The 19,404-nt window shown below is 40.4% G+C and overlaps 1 protein-coding gene and 1 long non-coding RNA gene across 2 annotated transcripts in view; both read right to left on the minus strand.

Moving 5' to 3' along the window:
* Positions 1–7,565, minus strand: part of LOC139543213 (espin-like) — a 103,490-nt gene extending 95,925 nt beyond the window's left edge. The window contains exons 1-2 of the mRNA XM_071349475.1: positions 6,685–7,565; positions 110–303 (exon numbers count right to left, since the gene is read on the minus strand). Of these exons, the coding sequence (XP_071205576.1) occupies positions 110–303; positions 6,685–6,978 (488 nt within the window). The 5' untranslated portion in view covers positions 6,979–7,565. The remainder of the gene's footprint in view (positions 1–109; positions 304–6,684) is intronic.
* Positions 7,566–15,060: 7,495 nt separating this feature from the next.
* On the minus strand, positions 15,061–17,685 carry LOC139543238 (uncharacterized). Its single transcript, XR_011668633.1, has 3 exons — positions 17,595–17,685; positions 17,062–17,103; positions 15,061–15,974 (listed from the first exon to the last, which is right to left on the minus strand). It is a non-coding gene; the product is annotated as an uncharacterized lncRNA (long non-coding RNA).
* Positions 17,686–19,404: the final 1,719 nt, after the last annotated feature.

Raw genomic sequence — 19,404 nt, forward strand, 5'->3', positions numbered from 1 at the left:
TACCCAGAAATTATTTGGATTTATTTTTTTGAAACATCCCAAAATCCTGTCAGGGTTAGCCACATTAGCGCTGTTTGTGGATAATGGCTAGGTAAGTGGGTTAGCTTACTTTGGGATGTGTCTCAACAGGAGTCGGAGGGAGGGCAGGTCTCCCTTGGCAGCAGCATAGTGGACAGGCAGGGCCCCAGTCTCTGTGGACACCCTGGCATCAGCCTCCCCGCTCTTCAGCAACCAATCAGTGATCTCGTGATGGCTGAACCGGGAGGCGAGGTGGAGAACGGTGGCTCCGGAACTATCCCTGTCCTGCAAAACATGGGAAACGTGGAAAATATTAGAAATAGGCGTCAGGGCTTATGTGTCGGGTTAGTTTGGTTACATCCTAGTAGTAGCCTAGATCAAGGACACGTGTTACATCACGTACGTACACAGGACTATTCAATGTCTGTGTCAATGGGTGCGTAACTGGTGGATTGGAAGTCAAACACAGGAGAGCAGAACTTGGTAAATAGCCAGAGCCGTTTAATGTACATAACTACCGGCATACAAAGGTAACAAAACACATGGGCACAACAACCCGTATCGCACCAGTCACATAAAGCACACGCACTTACAATAAACAATTCCCGACAAGGACATGGGGGAAACAGAGGGAACATATACAACATGTAATTAGGGAATTGAAACCAGGTGAGTGCGACAACCAGGCAAAACAAATGGAACATGAAAAATAGATCGATGATGGCTAGAAGACTGGTGACGTCGACCGCCGAACACCGCCCGAACAAGGAGAGGAACCGACTTCGGCAGAAGTCGTGACAGTCTGGTTTGTGCTAATGTATGCCTTGTATCGTCCAATCAATTCACTGGACTCACTTCACCTTTATGTCAGGAACAAGAGAGTACTATTTATAAACAACAAAATAGCTCTATACAGCATTAGAAAAGATGACATTATGCCCTGCATTCAAGTCTGCCTGAAACAGATTCAAGTCATTTAAAAAAAGGTATGAAACCATTATTAAAAAGAGATGGGGTGAACCTGAAATAATTTGAAAGACGTTCATATATGATCTGAATTGGGTAACACTGTGCCTGAAACCACTCACAAAACAAGAGGTGTCAATGACACGCTGACATATAGAGTGGAAACGAACAAGGACCACCCACTGTGTCAAACTCCATCTAGACTACATTACTAATGGTAAGAGAGGCCATATACAAATGCTTGCCAATTTGCTTATCACTTGCACACTTTGTGGTGGCTGTATAGTCGGTCAACCACTTCAGCCTAGCATTGAATGGTGAACATGTAGCGGTAATGAAGAGATCTCTTATTAGGCTGCTCCCGTTACTGGCACTAGTTTATTGAGCAGAAAAAAAGGGGCAAAATAATTGTAGTAGTAGTTGTCGTCAGTAGTGTGTATTCGTGGACGCAAAGGGAAGCAATGTCTCCGTTTCATCATTTTCTTTCAAATCGCAAGAGGCTGAATGTATCTTACAGGAGAAAGCATCCAAGCGAGTGAAACAGCGCCCTTCTGTCTCTCTACGAGTAGGCCACTTATCTGATGCCGTCTGGTCCAAACGACTATGACATTGTTGCGGCCCGTAGCATTGAAGGGAAGAGAAGCCACTGAGCATCTGGCCTCCCTTGACAAAAAAAACAAAACAGAATTAGCCAAATCAGCATTGAGCTAAACTGGGGATGGTCCTGGCGCACCAAAAAACTAGATGTCAAAGGAAGCCAGCTTGGATTTGGCATCACGCCCATCAAATCCCATTGAAAGCATACGTCATTGACAGAAAAACTACAATTGTTGCATCTCGTTGTGCTGCCCTCCGGTGGCTAGCTAGCTAAAATTGGCCCTTACCTAAATTAGCCATGTATGCAGACAGGGATTTGGACTTGTGGTTTAACTTAATTCACCGTACTGGCCAATTATTATGACGGTGATTCTGATCCAACCATTAATTCATACATTGTTGTGCCCCTGGCCTGAGAGGATGGAAGTTCAATATGCAGCTAGATGTAGAAGGCTAATGTTAACTAGCAAACATTTCCCACGAAGGGAAGTTAGGCTAGCGAGCAAGCATTTTAGGCAGGTAGCCTAGGACAAGAAAATTAATAAATAAGTGTACTGTATGACAGAGTGATAGACTGTTGTCAACATGAGAGGAGGATGGCATTGCAACATGTGTTTCTACTTGCACACACACACACAAATCAGAAGCATGGACAGCCACATAATATTTAGCTTTAGTTGATTGGACTAAATAGTTTTTTGGTATCTTAGTTGTCACTGTATTAGACTAAGCAGAGGTGATTAGATGATGTTGAAATGGTGCTGGAATGGTGGAGGCAGCTCCTGTTTTCTTTGTGACTTGCAGCAACTCTCCGTGCTCCTAACGTAATAGTTGTTTAGTGGTTCGAAAATGTCGGAAACATTAACTTGCTTGAAGGTCATGTAACTGTCTATTACATGCAATACACTTTGTGGACTTCACTGGACAGAGGTTGCTATCCAGTTTTGTGATAAAACAAAAAAAGTTACCGTTGAATTTCTTCTGCCGCTGTTTTCTTACTGTCTCAGCCTTTAGGCCTATACATCACAGTCGCAAGGCATATGAATTAACGGGTTATAGAACAAACAATGCAATTATCACAACAGGTTGTAATAGGGCTTTTTTTATTTAGGGGGTGGGTGTTTGGTTTCCCCAGTGATTTTACCCATGCACCGCTACTGGTAGTCATGCCATTGATTTGGGGAGAGTAACCACTTATTTAACCCCCCCTAATATGTTGGTGAACGGACCATCAAGAGAATTTAGCTGCGTTTATTAAAGGTTGCTTGATGATGCATAGTATTAGTGAGAATGATGGCATACAAGAAGTCACTCATCCCTCCTTTCCATGTACCCTCTCTCTAAAGCCTGAGACACGCATGGTAGAACAGCCAGAGGAGAGAGAGGCTCCATTTTCCCTCCATAGCCCTTACTTCCTTTTCAGACCTTTTGAGACATTAATGCAAATTCAGTACTAGCGTCAATCCCGCCATTCAAATAAAGGAGCATGGGTGTACACCTTAAATAATAATTTGTGGTGCTTCAAAATGGCGTCAAGGCATTCTTTGGCCCTCCTCCCTGTTTATTTTGTTGTCAACCCTTTGTATCATGTATAGACAAGCTCAGACATGTGGGACTGGGGGCTACATTTTAACACTGAAAGGCTAGTGGAGGTAAGCTCAATGCACACACTGGCACTAGTCGCCGCCTCCTCAATACCATCATAAGTAGCCAACTCCCTGAGACCTATTTATGAATGAGAAAAATGATCCCTAGTTTTTTTGCTGCATTGGTCAGTGAACAAAGCAGTGTGAATTAGAGTTCGTCACGAACGCAAGTTGAGGTGACTAAACTGCTTGGAGTAACCCTGGATTGTAAACTGTCATGGTCAAAACATATTGATACAACAGTAGCTAGGATGGGGAGAAGTCTGTCCATAATAAAGGGCTACTCTGCATTCTTAACACTATCAACAAGGCAGGTCCTACAGGCCCTAGTTTTGTCGTACCTGGACTACTGTTCAGTCGTGTGGTCAGGTATCTAGCTGGCTATCCAACACTGGAAGTCTTCCAAGTCAAAGTAAGCTTTTGTTTTTATTATTTTATTTCCACCGGGGCCCGCCAGTGTAACTGCTAAACTCCTTGCTGACTGTACTGCATGATTGTAGTGGGTTTACTAAAGCGTTAGTTCCAGTAGCTATGTTGACTATGACGTTGTAAAATGGTGACAACGATGTAGGCTGTGTGTAGCTGTTAAGATGATATGAAGGTTTGGCTTGGAAATATTTTTCCTCCTGGTCACAGACAGCTGACGTGTTGTGCACTGAAGTCCACAAGCAAAGGGACAAAGGTGAGAGGAGAGCACGTAGATGTGAGAAGTAATTATACAACGATCAAAGGGATCATGCTGTATGTATGTGGCTGCTATGAAAGTGAACTGTGTTTGCGTGTAGTCAGAGGTGTGTTCAGTCCACTGATCCGGTTAACTTTACTTAACGGAAGCCAACGGAACAAAACAGGGATAAAAATACCTACATTTGTCCAATAGAAGAAACTAATTTGCAAACTGTTGGACTAATGACTACACCCTAGATCAGCTAGATGCAGGCAAGGAGTGTACAAGGTGGTATTGAATGTGTCACTGTCGGTCACCTTGATTACTCAAATTTCTCGACCTGCTAGACAGTTAACTCTTGATCCACGATATAGCAGGAGATGTATAGCCATAATACAGCAGCAGATTATTATCAATGTCAAAAACTACACTGAAGTCTAACAAAAAGATCCCCTAATTTTCTTAGCAATTTCAGCCAGTCAGTCAATTGTGTAAGTGCTGTACATGTTGAGTGCCCTTCCCCCTATAAGCGTGCTGAAAGTCTGTTGTCAATTTGTTTACTGTGAAATAGCATTGTATCTGGTCAAACACAATATTTTTCAAAAGTTAATTATGGGTTGGTAACAAGCTGATTGTCTTTCATTCTTCTATAAACTGTTTCGACCAAAGTCATTTCAGGCTACTACAAGAACCAAAGCCCTGCCTAACCTAAGTACAGGAGGTCCCTAATGTAAACTGGATCTCTTTCCTAAATTGGAAAAGCTTATAAGACTGTGCCACTTTACCTACTCCATGCTGTCCTACGTTAGCTAGCTATGGTTGGTAAAGCAAAAAAATAAAACATTTAAAGAAAGTGTGATTTACAAAATTGGAACCTAATATTAGCAACTTATTTAATTATTTTGATGCACCAGTACATCGTATGCACATTTATAACACAATTTGTCACAGTGTATTATTTATGACAGTTTTATAACCTTAAAATTAAAAAAAAGCTGTCAATGATCTTCATATATATATATATATATATATATATATATATATATATATATATATACACACACACACTTTTTTTTATTTTTACCCCTTTTTCTCTCCAATTTCGTGGTATCCAATTGGGAGTTAGTCTCATCACTGCAACTCCTGTACAGACTCAGGAGGCAGGTGCTTCACTGGGTGAGATTCCTGTTTGAAGCTTGCTCCGCCCCCTCTATGATGTCACACCAACGAAGTGATTTTGCAGGTTTCTCTGCAAGGGCTTATGCCGCGTTCAAAACAACTCAGCAATCTCAGACTTCCGACGTCAGAGTGTTCAAGACAACTGGGAACAATTTTTTTTTTTTTTAACTAGCGCCGACTGCGAAAAAGCGTTTTAACCCCCCCCTCCGGAGTCCCCAGTTGTCTTGAAAGCACCATTAGTAACAATGGTTTTGATTTTCACTTGTCAGACCAAAAAATGTACTTCTCAGGATTAATATGTCCCGGTTTACATGATGTCCAACTTTTTCTGAATTCACCCTATATATTTCTCTGTTTTAGCCAGGGTCCTACTTCCAATGTTAGGGTCGCCAGTACTTAATTAACATGGATTTGTTTTCTTAATTTTTTTCTTTCAAGTTCTCTGTGGTTTGTCTCTTTTGGAGGTTTCTTGTCGCTCGTAGTGTTCACAAGACAAGTCTAACACTTACTTATACCCTGCAGACCAACCCCGGAAATTACTTATTCATTATACAAGGGGTCACAAGCTCACTACCCAGCAGCTCCATAAGTTCACCACAAAAATGTCAAACTGTTTCACATTGTTCAAACTCAGGCCTCCCCCATTCAATACAAACTGTTTCACATTTTATTTCAGTTCAACAAGGTCTCTACACATCAATCAGGCCATTACATTTTATTGCAAACATTTGCTTTACTTCGAAGAAACAGCTGCACCATCATGTTACATAAGCACACCCTAAATGAGGACATCCGAACATACTTCACTTTTTACTAAAACTTTCCCTGAACATTTATTTACAACACAAATGTCACACTTTGAAAACAAGTTTCCATCCAACCTTTTTATACAAGTAAAGTACATGTCGGATAAAAATGTCACCACAGGCCTTTACTTCGAAGAAACAGCTGCACAGGAAGAACACAGGAATAGCTCAATCAATCACCTTTTGACACATACCGTCTCCTTAATTCTCTCTCTCATGGGTACCTGGGGTCTGGGTGTAATCACTAATAACAATCTCAGGTGTTCTCAATTGCAACAGGTGTGCCTTTAGCCCTGATATAGCCATTACAATGATCCCGTGTGTTGTTCGTTGAGACAAAAGCCTGGACAAGCATAGTGGTGTAGTATAGACAAAGGTAATCCCTTTAGGCCTATCACAAATGTCAAAGAACTGTCTGCGTGACTAATTGTGTTAGTATGTTGAAGTAGTGTGAAAAAGTGTTGAATGGAATTTTCAGGCTGGAAATGTGGCAATATGCTCAATTTTACAGACAAACTAATGACCTGACAGAGATGGTTAGGGACTATCCAAGATGACTACTCTTGTGACATAATACATGTTTTCAGGTCTAGGCTGCAGGACTATTGGAACAAATGCCATACACTGTAGGCCTTGACCTGGCTGCTCTAGACGTTGTCGTATAGATATCGGAAGGTCTGAAGCTCTTGTTTGAAAGGAGAAAAATAGGCCTGTGGTGAATTACGTGATGACTATAGGGAACTAATCATACCATTTAAAAAGCTACTGTACTGTATGCCCGAGGCAAGAAAATAACTTGACTCACCGCGGTGTGACATCCCCCTTGAGTTAATAGCCACTGTAAGCAGGATAGGTTGCCAGTGGCAGCAGCGTCGTGTGCCGGGCTGGCGCCATTATTAGCCAAACAGTTGCCTGGTAAACCAACTTCTTCCACGAGGAAACGTAGGCAAGTCAGTTTTCCAGTACGGGCGGCGTGGTGGACAGGTGAGGCTCCCAAAAGGTCCTTTACTCCGCTGTTCAGTATTTTCTCCGCTAATTGCACTTTCAGAGTTTGTACATCCCCCTGCCTTGCGGCAATCAGTGTCCTTTCCACCACCATAACTGCGGCTCGACAACTCCTCCGTATTTATAAACGCACCATCTAAATGAGGTTAATCTCTATTTAACTCGAACTATTTTCTTCGTAGATAAGTCATTTCAGTCATGTGTTCATTACAGGAACAGAAATGCATGTCCAGTCTTTAGAAGCCTATCCTGCTGAATTGACAGATTTTTAAAAATGCATCTCTAAGTAAGCATACTTTTTGAGAACGAGAAAAAGCCTATTTCTTTGGACATGTCTTTCAATGCGCATGTATTTGGTCATTTTACTACGTAAAAACATATGTTTTTGCTTTATATCCACAGACTTGACCAATTACCAGTCATGTTCGTATAATTGAGCGAATGAAGTTAATCATTATTGCGTACCGGTGATTTGTAATCGCGCACGACGATAATGTTCAACTGATGGCTACCTTGTTCTCCGCTGCCTCAACACCATAGCTCAAACACCTGCTGCAGGGATATTCCTTGGTTTTATCGCCTTCTTTCTTAGATATTACTCAGCTTTGAGAACGTTATCGACGTTGTAGCCCATTAAATTAGCTACGAAGAATATTGCGCGCGGCTATCTTGGCTCATGTATCTGTGGCCACAGATTGCGATTTGGGACTCAGCACTTGTTAAATAATCCATCAGGGGGGAGATCACTCCTGCAGTAACAGAACGTCTCTAGAAATCGGATCAGTAGTTAAAGAGACAGTAACCTATGTCAGGGGTGGCCAGTCCTCACGGAGAGATACTTGTTTTGCAAGCTTTTTGCACCAACCTAGCTACCCAACCTACAGCCTTATACACTGACACTGCTAATCAAATATTAATCAGCACCTTGATTAGCAGAATCAGGTGTGTTAGAGAAAGGGTTGGTACCAAAACCTCCGGACCCCATCTGCTCTGCGGGAGGAGAGTTGACCACTTTTTAGTTTGGGATTGTGCTATTTCAGTGGTCGATAAATAACATTGTAGCAAAATCTATCTACCCTTATAAGCAGTAGCAGTGCTTTGGTAAAATCACTGGGGAAGCCAAGCAACAAAAAAAGCCATATTACAACCTATGGGGCATTGATAATTGGATTGTTTGCTGTATAACCTGTTAGTTAATATGCCTTGCGACCGTGATAAGGTCGAGACACAGTGGCAGAATAAATCAACCACACCTTTATTTCATCACAAAACCTGAGAGCAACCTCTGTCTGGTGATTGCCACAAAGCATATTGCATGTAATAAATAGTTACATGACCAAAAGCATGGTCATGCTAGTTAATGTTTACGACATTTTCGGACTACTAAACAACTATTCATTTAGAACCAGGGAGAGTTCAAATCAAATCAAATGAAATGGTATTAGTCACATGCGCCAAATACAACAGGTGTAGACCTTAGAGTGAAATGCTTACTTACAAGCCCTTAACCAACAGTGCAGTTTTAAGAAAATACCTAAAAAAGTAGAGATAAGAATAACAAATGATTAACAATGTGGAGGCTTTATACAGGGGCTACTGGTACAGAGTCAATGTGGCGGCTTTATACAGGGGCTACTGGTACAGAGTCAATGTGGAGGCTTTATACAGGGGCTACTGGTACAGAGTCAATGTGCGGGGGCACCAGTGTCGAGGTAATTGAGGTAATATGGACATGTAGGTAGAGTTATTAAAGTGACTATGCATAGATAATAACAGACAGTAGCAGCAGCGTAAAGGGGGGCAATGCAGGTAGTCTGGGTAGCCATTTGATTAGCTGTTCAGGAGTCTTATGGCTTGGGTATAGAAGCTGTTTAGGAGCCTCCTGGACCTAGACTTGGCACTCCGGTACCACTTGCCATGCGGTAGCAGAGAGAACAGTCTATGACTAGGGTGGCTGGAGTCTTTGACAATTTTTAGGGCTTTCCTCTGACACTGCCTGGTATAGAGGTCCTGGATGGCAGGAAGCTTGGCCCTGGTGATGTACTGGGCCGTACGCACTACCCTCTGTAGTGCTTTGCAGTCGGAGGCCGAGCAGTTGCCATACCAGGCAGTGATGCAACCCGTCAGGATGCTCTCGATGGTGCAGCTGTAAAACCTTTTGAGGATCTGAGGACCATGCCAAATCACAAGTAACAAAGAAAACAGGAGCTGCCTCCACTATTCCAGCACCATTTCAACATCAAATCACATATGTTTAGTCTAATACAGTGACAACTAAAAGATACCAAAACTGTTTAGTCCAATCAACGTAACCTAAATATGATTTGGCTGTCCATGGTTGTGATTTCTGTTTGTGCTTGCGTTCGTGTAATGCCATCCTTTCTTTCATGTTGAGAAAATGATCTATGACTCCGTCATACAGTATGCTTTTAGTTTGTGTTGTCATAGGCTACCTGGCTAAAATGCTTGCTCGATAGCCTAACTTCCTTTCATGGGCTACGAGGACCCAGCTAGTTTACATTAGCCTACTACATTTAGCTACATATTGATCTTCCATCCCCTCAGGCCAGGGGCACAAAGTATGAATTTATAGTTCGATCAGAATCGCCATTATAATCATTGGCCAGTAAGAAGAATTAAGTAAAACCCACAAGTCCAAATTCCTACATCCATCCATGGTTAATTTAGGAAAGGGACACTTTTAGCTAGCTAGCTAGCCACCGGAGGACAACAACACAATGAGATGCAACAGTTACATTTTATTCTGTGATTTGATGTTTTGCTCCTGATGTGATTGGTGTGAAGCCAAATCCAAACTGGCTTTCCTTGACACTTTTTTTGGGTGCGCTCACTCAGTTTAGCTCAATGCTGATTGGCTATTATTAGCTTCCCTTGCATTCAATACTACGGGCGGAAAAAATGTAATAATAAGACAGCATCATATAGGCCTAGATGGGATACACATACAGAGACAGAGGGGCGCTGTTTTGCTCACTCGGATGCTTTCTCCGGTGAGATACATTGCCAAACTTATGTGGACACCTGCTCTTAGAACATGTCATTCCAAAAATCATGGGGATTAATATGGAGTTGGTCCCCGTTTGCTGCTATAACAGCCACTCTTATAGCACTCCACACTTCTGGGAAGGCTTCCACTAGATGTTGGGACATTACTGCTGGGACATGCTTCCATTCAACCACAAAAGCATTAGTGAGGTGGGGCATTGTTGTTGGGCCACTAGGCCTGGCTCGCAGTCGGCGTTACAGTTCATCGCAAATATGTTCGATGGGGTTGATGTCAGGGTTCTGTGCAGGCCAGTCAAGTTATTCTACACCGATCTCAAAAAAACATTTCTGTATGGACCTCACTTAGTGCACGGGGCATTTTCATGCTGAAACAGGAAAGGGCTTTCCCCAAACTGTTGCCACAAAGTTGGAAGCACAGAATTGTATAGAATGTCATTTTATGCTGTAGCATTAAGATCTCTCTTCACTGGAACTAAGGGGCTTAACCTGAACCTTGAAAAACAGCCCCAGACCATTCCTCCTCCACCAAACTTTACAGTTGGCACTATATTACAAGCATTTCGTTACACTCGCAATAACATCTGCTAACCAAGTGTATGTGACCAATAAAATTTGATTTGATTTTTGCATTCGGGCAGGTAGCAATCTCCTGGCATCCACCAAACCCAGTATCGTCCATTGGACTGGTAGATGGTGAAGCGTGATTCATCATTCCAGAGAACGCATTTCCACTGCTCCAGAGTCCAATGGCGGCAAGGTTTACACCACTCCAGCCGATGCTTGGCATTGCGCATGGTGACCTTAGGCTTGTGTGCGGCTGCTCGGCCATGGAAACTAATTTCATGAAACTCCCGACAAACAGTTATTGTGCTTACGTTGCTTCCAGAGGCAGTTTGGAACGCGGTAGTGAGTGTTGCAACCTAGGACAGATGATGTTTACGCGCTATGCACTTCAGCACTCGGCGGTCCTGTTCTATGATCTTGTGTGTGTAACCAATGTGAAATGGCTAGCTAGTTAGCAGGGTGCGCGCTAATAGCGTTTCAATTGGTAACGTCACTCCCTCTGAGACCTCAAAGTAGTTTTTCCCCTTTCTCTGCAAGGGACGCTTTTGGAGCGATGGGTAATGATGCGTCGTGGGTGTCAGTTGTTGTGTGCAGAGGGTCCCTGGTTTGAGCCCAGGTAGGGGCAAGGAGAGGGACGGAAGCTGCACTGTTACATGTAGCCTACCACTTCGCAGCTGAGCCGTTGTTGCTCCAAGACTTTTCCACTTCACAATAACATTTACATTTAAGTCATTTTGCAGACGCTCTTATCCAGAGCGACTTACAAATTGGTGCATTCACCTTACTTACAGTCGACTGGAGCAGATCTAGCAGGCCAGAAATGTTACAAACAGACTTGTTGGAAAGGTGACATCCTATGACGGTGCCACATTGAAAGTCACTGAGCTCCAATTTTTGTCTATGGAGATTGCATGGCTGTGTGTTCAAATTTATACACCTGTCAGCAATGGGTGTGGCTGAAATAGCCAAATCCACTAATTTGAAGGGGTGTCCACATACGTTTGGCATTGTAGTGTACATTCAGCCTATTGAATTAAAGGAAAATTATGAAACAGAGACACGAACATTTGATAATTTTCTGTTTTTCTTGGTCAATTTTTGGGGGACGCCTGGCTTCCCTTGACATCCATCATTACACACCACTGCTTATAAGGGGCTGTAATGTCTTTCAAAGCAGTGTTAGTCCTATGTATATTTTAATTCCGAAATCCTTTTACATACTCGAGATAGACTCTGCATTACCCAATATAATTAGTGGTTCGCATCAGGGGACACACAATAGCCTGTAGGCCAGGTAGCCCATGCTATATCAGAAAACGTTTTAAATCATTTTTGCTCATATCAAAAAACAGATCTTATTGTTGATGTAGTCCAGAAACAAAATGTATGGCTTGCATCATGTAAAGGGACCCTGCAATAATATTTATTGGAAGTAGGGGTGGAGCAACACGTGTGAGAGTCGTGCGTTTTCTCGTGCATTTTGTAGGCCATTTCAATATCAGGAGATGGCGTGCAGTGGATAGCGGCTGTTTTACGGGCTCCCGACCAATTCTGAAACTTTGTGTGGGGGGTTTTATTACTTTTTAACTCTGCTTTGTTTTGAAAACGCTTGTAAGTAAGCATTTCACGGCAAAGTTTACACCTGTTGTATTCGGCGCATCTCACAAATATATATATATATTATTTTTTTTATTCTCCATCTCCGTAGCATACCTGTGCACATGCCTCTCCATGGTTGACTGTGATGAATTGCAATATGTTTCATCACCAAAGTGTGTCAGGAAATCATCATATGTTGGACCACAGCTCACACAAGCAACCTAGCTGGGTATGCATCAATATTGGATAAAACATCAATAATCTGTGAATAAGATATAGCCTTAAAGCCCCAATGCAGTCAAATGATGTCCCTGTGTTTTATATCATATTGTACAACAGCTGATGATACTAACACTGTTAGTTTCAGTGTTAGAAGTGTAAAAGGGATAAAAAATGTGATCAGTGTTATTTCCTGATAGTTTCTGGTTGAAAATACAATTTTATTTTACCTTTATTTAACTAGGCAAGTAGGTTAAGAACAAATTCTTATTTTCAATGATGGCCTAGGAACAGTGGGTTAACTGCCTTGTTCAGAGGCTGAACGACAGATTTGTACCTTGTCAGCTCTGGGAGTCGATCTTGCAACCTTTCGGTTACTAGTCCAACGCTCAAACCACTAATTAGAGCGTTGGACTAGTAACCGCCGCAATCAACACAGGACCTTATAATCAGCAGGCTTGCATGAGTTTTGGGTTTCCATGGTGACATCACCGTGGGGTAAATTGGTTAATAGACCAATAACAAAGAGTTCCAAACCTCTCTGCCAATAACAGTTAGTTTTCCGTTATCCCCTCCCCACTCAGTCTTAGCCCTAGCAAAATTCTTGCTTGAGAGATGTTTTCTTGCTAAAAAGCAAATTTTTACGATTTTAATGGAAATCTATTACAGTAGAGTACTTAACTGTTTCCCAGAAATTATTTGATATTAATATAAAAATGGCTGCATTGGGCCTTTAAATGAGACTTGTATGTTAGGCTGATCTTTACCACAAAAGCATTATTGAGGTCTCATAGTTCCCAACATTTTTATAGCCTAATATAATATTTGTATATTTGTATATATATTTGTATGTATGATATTCTTTCAGAGACTTTAATCCCATCATATTCTATTCGTTTTGTTTAGTTAGACTTGCAAGAATCATGTAATGGCGTTTAATAGAATTCCAGCCCTTAAGATGATTTAACAAACGGTTTTAAGCACAGAAATATGAGCATTGTTGCTGTATCATAAGCACGCATTCTATTTTACTACTCGTGTTATCTGGTTTATCACTTTCTGCTCAAGCACACTCTGTTGGTTGGGTCTCTATGGGTTGAGCCCCGTGCTTAACTCGTACCTCATGGGACAATCTGTTGCCATAAGCCCAATTGTTATAGACACCATGCGGGTGCTTGCTAAGAGGAGGTGCTTATTAAATGCCCAGTGCAGTCAAAAACGTGATTTTTCCCGTGTTTTATATATATTTCCACACTATGAGTTTGGAATAATACTGTGAGATTGTGAAAATGATGATAATGCCCTTTTTAGTGTAAGAGCTGTTTGAAAATACTGCCGGAAGTTTCAGCCTGTTGGATGGAGGCTGTAAATGAGTTAATAGACCAATAAGAAAGAGTTACAAACCTCTCTGCTAATAACAGCTACTTTTCAGGTTTCCCTTGCTTGAGAAATTGCTCTTTGTTAAGTAGCTATTTTTGTAAAAAATTATTTAAAAAAAAATTGAAAACAAACTCGGCAAGGTAGCCTCTTGTTACCCAGACATGATTTGATATTGAGATAAAAACAGCTGCATTGGACTTTTAAAACCCCATGAGGGACTGGCAATTAATTGATGGCACAAATAAGGAACACTAGTTTTATTGCCAGAAATAAATGGATATGTTTTGCGCAATCGTGATTATTAGGCTAAAATGCCTTTTTTAGGCTTTCAATAGGCTTTCAAAAAAACGACCTATATTTTATATATTTATTTATATGCTTTATTTTATTGTTGTAGAGAACAGCTGCTGTATATAACCTACTTATAGCACAAACATTTTGGGTTATAAGGCTATATAGACCATATAGAGAAATAAAGCACTATGGAGCTAGACTAGTCTTTTATGGGTATTTGTTTCCATGGTCATTTTAAACGCTCCAAATGTTTGGAAATCCCGATTGACTTGGAACAGGCTTTCCAACGGTTTTTCAATTTGAACGTTGAAGACGAAGTCTGGGAACGCGGGGGTATTCCTTGCACGCGTCTGACGTGTGACAGTTATTCAATTACATTCAGAGCATGGCCAAACTGAAGGCCCGTTGTTATCGCCATCTGCTGCTTGCCTGCGCGGGAACATTCAAATCAGGAACGCTGCTGCCTCCCCGGGGAACTTCAGTGACGTTTTGGTTTCCAATATAGGCCTACCAATTTGTTTTCAACATTTTAGTAACCTATTGAAAATTGTGAAAATTAACAATGTAGGATATTACAAATAGATTTTAATGGCAAGTTAAACCAAAATTATGGGTGGAAATAGCCAAATCTATAAGACAGATCAAATAAAACAAAATAAAAAAAGATAACAAAATTGACTCGAATTAAAAACAATGACAACAATAACATGAGCAACAAATCACTGCATATTATACCCTGCAATTAGGCCTAGGCCTATATTGTAGGTTTGTGTTTTACATTCAAATGAAAACATGTATTTACATTTTATGGCTAAATATAAACATGTTATTAAATATATTTTCCAGTGTAGGTCTACTGCAGTTACCAAATTCCTTTACTAATGGCAGTGCCTCCACACAGCCTCCGCAGAGAGAGGTTGGCCCATCTGTCCAAATGCTCAGCGGGGTGGCGCGTGCCATGAATTAACCTCGGTTGAGCAAACAGCACGCGTGCAGTTGGAGGCCTATTCATTGTTTCGCTTCTTAAATCAAGAGCCTCTCATATAGTACCTTAAATTCATTTTGAAATCAAATTACAAATAAAACGGCCGTGTTCTTATTTATTTTTTTATTCAGAGTTCAATTGGGTGTTTAATGTCACTTTTTTTATGGTTCCATTTTCAACACTTTTCTTTTTAAACCTTTGTGACAATCGTTATTATCCCACCTCCAAGACGCCTACCGTTTTACATGTATTTTGGCACAGTCCTGTGCGTCATCATCTAGTCTCTGAGGGGAGATTTATTCTCACAAAAACCGATACGTTGACCAATTGGAATTTTTCCATATAAAATGATATATGTAAATATGTTCTCACGGAAATTACAACTACATTTCCTTATATAATTGACAACTAGGATTTATATGCATCCCAACACCATACTTTTCTGCAATCTATAAATGCCGCATTTATAACCCCAACCCATAGCGTACTATACATAAATAACCAGACCAGACCACAACAAAAACTTTAATATTTCAGCATGTATGTGTGTTTCAGTTTAGCATAGCTACATCATGTGAAATTGTCACAATTAAATAAGACACAAACGGCAAGAGATCACTTTATTTGGCCGTCCAGTTTGATCCTCCTGAAGACTTTAATGGTGGATTCTCTCTTGACATACAGACGCATACACACACACACACACACACACGTTGTGAAGCAATACCTAACTGTGTATATCTAACAGGTATACTGGGCACAGACGTCAATTCAACGTCTATTCCACGTTGGTTCAACGTAATTTTATTGAAATGACCCGTAAACAACGTTGATTCAACCAGTGTGTGCCCAGTGGAATTGGTCAAACAGAAACAATGGGTTTTTGTTCTCTATATGGGGTTTAAAATGACACGGTAACAGTGCAATCTACATTCATGTGGTCCTCTGTAGCTCAGTTGGTTTGGGTTGGTGCTATGCCAGGATGGTGGGTTTGATTCCCGGGACCGCATGACTGGAAGCCGCTTTGAATAAAATCGTTTAATAATAAATAGCATATATATATATATATTCATAAAGACTAGTCAATTCACTTTAAGATCCATAAAGGGGCAATCTGCTGTTGCTACATCCATTTGTGGACTTGTGAATTAATGATATGTATACCTACCTATTGATTTTTGAAAAGTATTACTTATAAATGCCTCATGAGCTTAGTTCCATCATCAGAACCCAAAATATACGCTTGTTTTACTCCAATGTTTGTAAACAAAGTACATTTAAACAAACACCATATAGCCTAAAAACATGGTTAAAACTATATGATTGCCGCTTTAATGAAACATTTCATTAACCACTTTTCCAAATAACTATGGTGTTTATAAATGACTGAGATTCTGACAGTTTTCTAATGATTTAAAAACAGTTAGTGAGTAAATAATTCATGCATATTTTTTTACAGATCAAATATAAATATATATAAATATATATTCATAGCATCTTAATGCAATGAAAACAAAAACATGTGGGAATAAAAACATAAAACCCATTTTCATAACAAGTACGTCTGGAAATGTCCTGGCAAACGTCATAGGATTTACTTCTAAGAGTATGCGTGTTATTTCTGATATCTAACATAGTGAGAAATATAGTGTTTATCTCTTTCAAGTTGAAATACTAATGTAAGTGAAAGACCTTTGAAATCACCTCCAATTAAATGAATCTGCATAATGTGTTGTAAACTCCTTGTAGACCTAACTCTGATTCCCTCATTTTTTTTTTGTACTAATAATGCATGCCTTTGACATATTGACATTTCATAAAGCAAAACTATCTGAGCTGTTTATTGAGATGCCACATTGCTTTTAAGTATTTGCCACGTGTGTTAAAGACAAAACCACTGTTTGACTTAAGCTACTGACCATACTATTAAGTGTTTAAGGCTAACTATGTCATTCAAAATGCACTTATTGACACTGCACGGATTGAACTACAATTAGGTTTCATGTTACATTAGCAGACATATGTAGCCTATTTACTGTAGATACAAGCTATTCCAACATCCATATAACCTTGAGACAACACATTCTTTCTTAATGACCACCAACTTACCATTCCTCTGCCACACCACAGCAATGCAGTCATCCGTGTGAGCTGCTGGTGAGAATTTACATGGTCGAACTTTCTCACACACTTGTCCTCAATTGACAAATTCGTGAATCTCATTAACAACAGCACTTTATCCATGATTGAATTAACACTAACTTGACATAATTGAGCATTTTGACATGAGTGAATAACAGGAATACGACTAATAACAACAGATATTATGGAACAGACCTTCTACATATAATAGAGTAACAATAAAGGCTCTCGATATGCATGTTACTTAATCATGCACAAGCACAAGATTACATTGTATCGATACAATAGGCTACTTTCATACCAATATGATTATGATACTACTTTAATGCATTTACAAATGTACTGATAAATGCTAATGACGTTCATGCTTATATGGTGCAACATAAACGACTTGCTCTGCCAATTCGAGAGTGCTCCGAATAATATAAACAGTTCACACGTTCGTTCAAGGAAAGCGTGTAATGATAATACTATAGAGGATATTATTGATGATTACATACCAGAAATCGGCCTCCTTGCTTTGATGGAGCTTCGATGGAGCAGGAGCGTGGCGTTGCCCGTGGATGGCTGGAACAGTGAATTGCATTGAGCGCCCTTTTAGCGCACTAGGCTGGTGAACCAGTGTGGCTGGTTTGCTCTTTGTGGGCGGAGGCGATTGGTCCACGCCTTCTAAGGCTTGACTAAGCCCTCAGCGTCAAAACCTGAATATCTGGAATATAGCCTAACCGTATGCATATTACCACATCAAAACATAAAACATGTTTGGCTTTGGTTGTTGTTTACGAGATTTGTTTCATGTTAAACATCTATATCGATTGATTCTTTCACAAAATGAGCTCAATATAGTTTATTAATCCAGTTATCTTTCCTTCTTACACTATTTTCAGTAAAATAATGTTATAAGGTAGACCTTCTTTTAAAGATGTGATGGCTATCATTAATATGATCATATCGTTGGATGCCCATAGCATTGAGCATTGTATTTAGTTTCAGGAGCCTATAGGCCTAATATAACAATAATATAATGCAACATTATCAGATAGAAAGATACCTCACCCTTCATGAAATATTTGATGGTCCAATTTCCTTCAAATTCTCCATAATTCATTAGATGGACCGGAGGGCCATCTGTCCTTTTGTTCCTCAGGCTCGTGTCGTTCTCGTGCCCCCCATATCTACAGGGGCCGCACAATGAAGACCCCTCAATGCCCATATGAAATCGTGCATTCAAAAAACGCGCCATCGAGCCGTCTGTCCAATAACCTCGACTATGTCTGATTGCAGCTTAGCCCACTTGTAATTCTGTATACCGAAAGACAATGTCCAATACATATGATTGAAATATGAAATACCGCACGATCTCTTTAATTTCAGTTATAGAAGCATAGGCTATAAAAAGGCCATACGAGTAAAATTGTAGTTATTACTACCTAGAATTAATGCAGACTACCGTGATCTCGTGTCTGATACAGGCCGATGCGTCAGAGAGACTGCTGTTGGAGGACATTAGGAATATATCTTGAGTCTCTAATGTGACGCCATAGAGCCATTTGACATGGTTTAAGGGGAAACCAAAGTTGAGGCACCAGATGTGTACTTTTTTAGCTTGGATTTTGGCTTGGGTATTTACATTTCATGTCATTGATGAAGTTCATATGCGTTTACAATCTGTCCACGCTTGGGGACTAGGGGTGCCTTAGCCTGTACTATTAAATGATTTAGAAGTGAACGTTGTTTGACTTGATTTGACGGTGACATGTAAGCCAAACATATTATGCATGAATCCACAATATAATCTTTTGACTTGTTTTTCTAGGTCTCGTTAGAATGAACGCTATGCCCCCCTTACGCATGCTATGTTTTCCGGTAGTTCGGTGGCCTACAAACTACAAAGAATATACACTTGTTATAAAAAGGCTAAATGTAAAACATACTGAGACAGTCTTTTGGGTTTGTTACATTCATCTTGTAGGTTATTGTGTGCGTCAAAAACACACTTGCGCAACCAACTGGTGCCCGAGTCACCCGGCTCGTGCAGTTCTCGTGACATCCATTACGCAGACAATGCGACCCTTCATTTGGCGCTCAATCATTAAATTCAGAGACATATAGTCTATGGACAACTGTAGAATAGATACGAACGAGTTAAAATGGAGTTTTAAAATGGTCCTCACCTACACTGACCATAGATTTCTGAAGAACCTCCGATCCGTTAGACTACAGTCAGTTCAATTAGGAATCGTTGTTTCAGGATGTCACTCGAATTCGTTTATTGTTTTTTCATGGCACAATCCAAAACAAAAAATATTT

Source organism: Salvelinus alpinus, chromosome 17, assembly GCF_045679555.1.
Source record: "Salvelinus alpinus chromosome 17, SLU_Salpinus.1, whole genome shotgun sequence".
Taxonomy (NCBI): domain Eukaryota; kingdom Metazoa; phylum Chordata; class Actinopteri; order Salmoniformes; family Salmonidae; genus Salvelinus; species Salvelinus alpinus.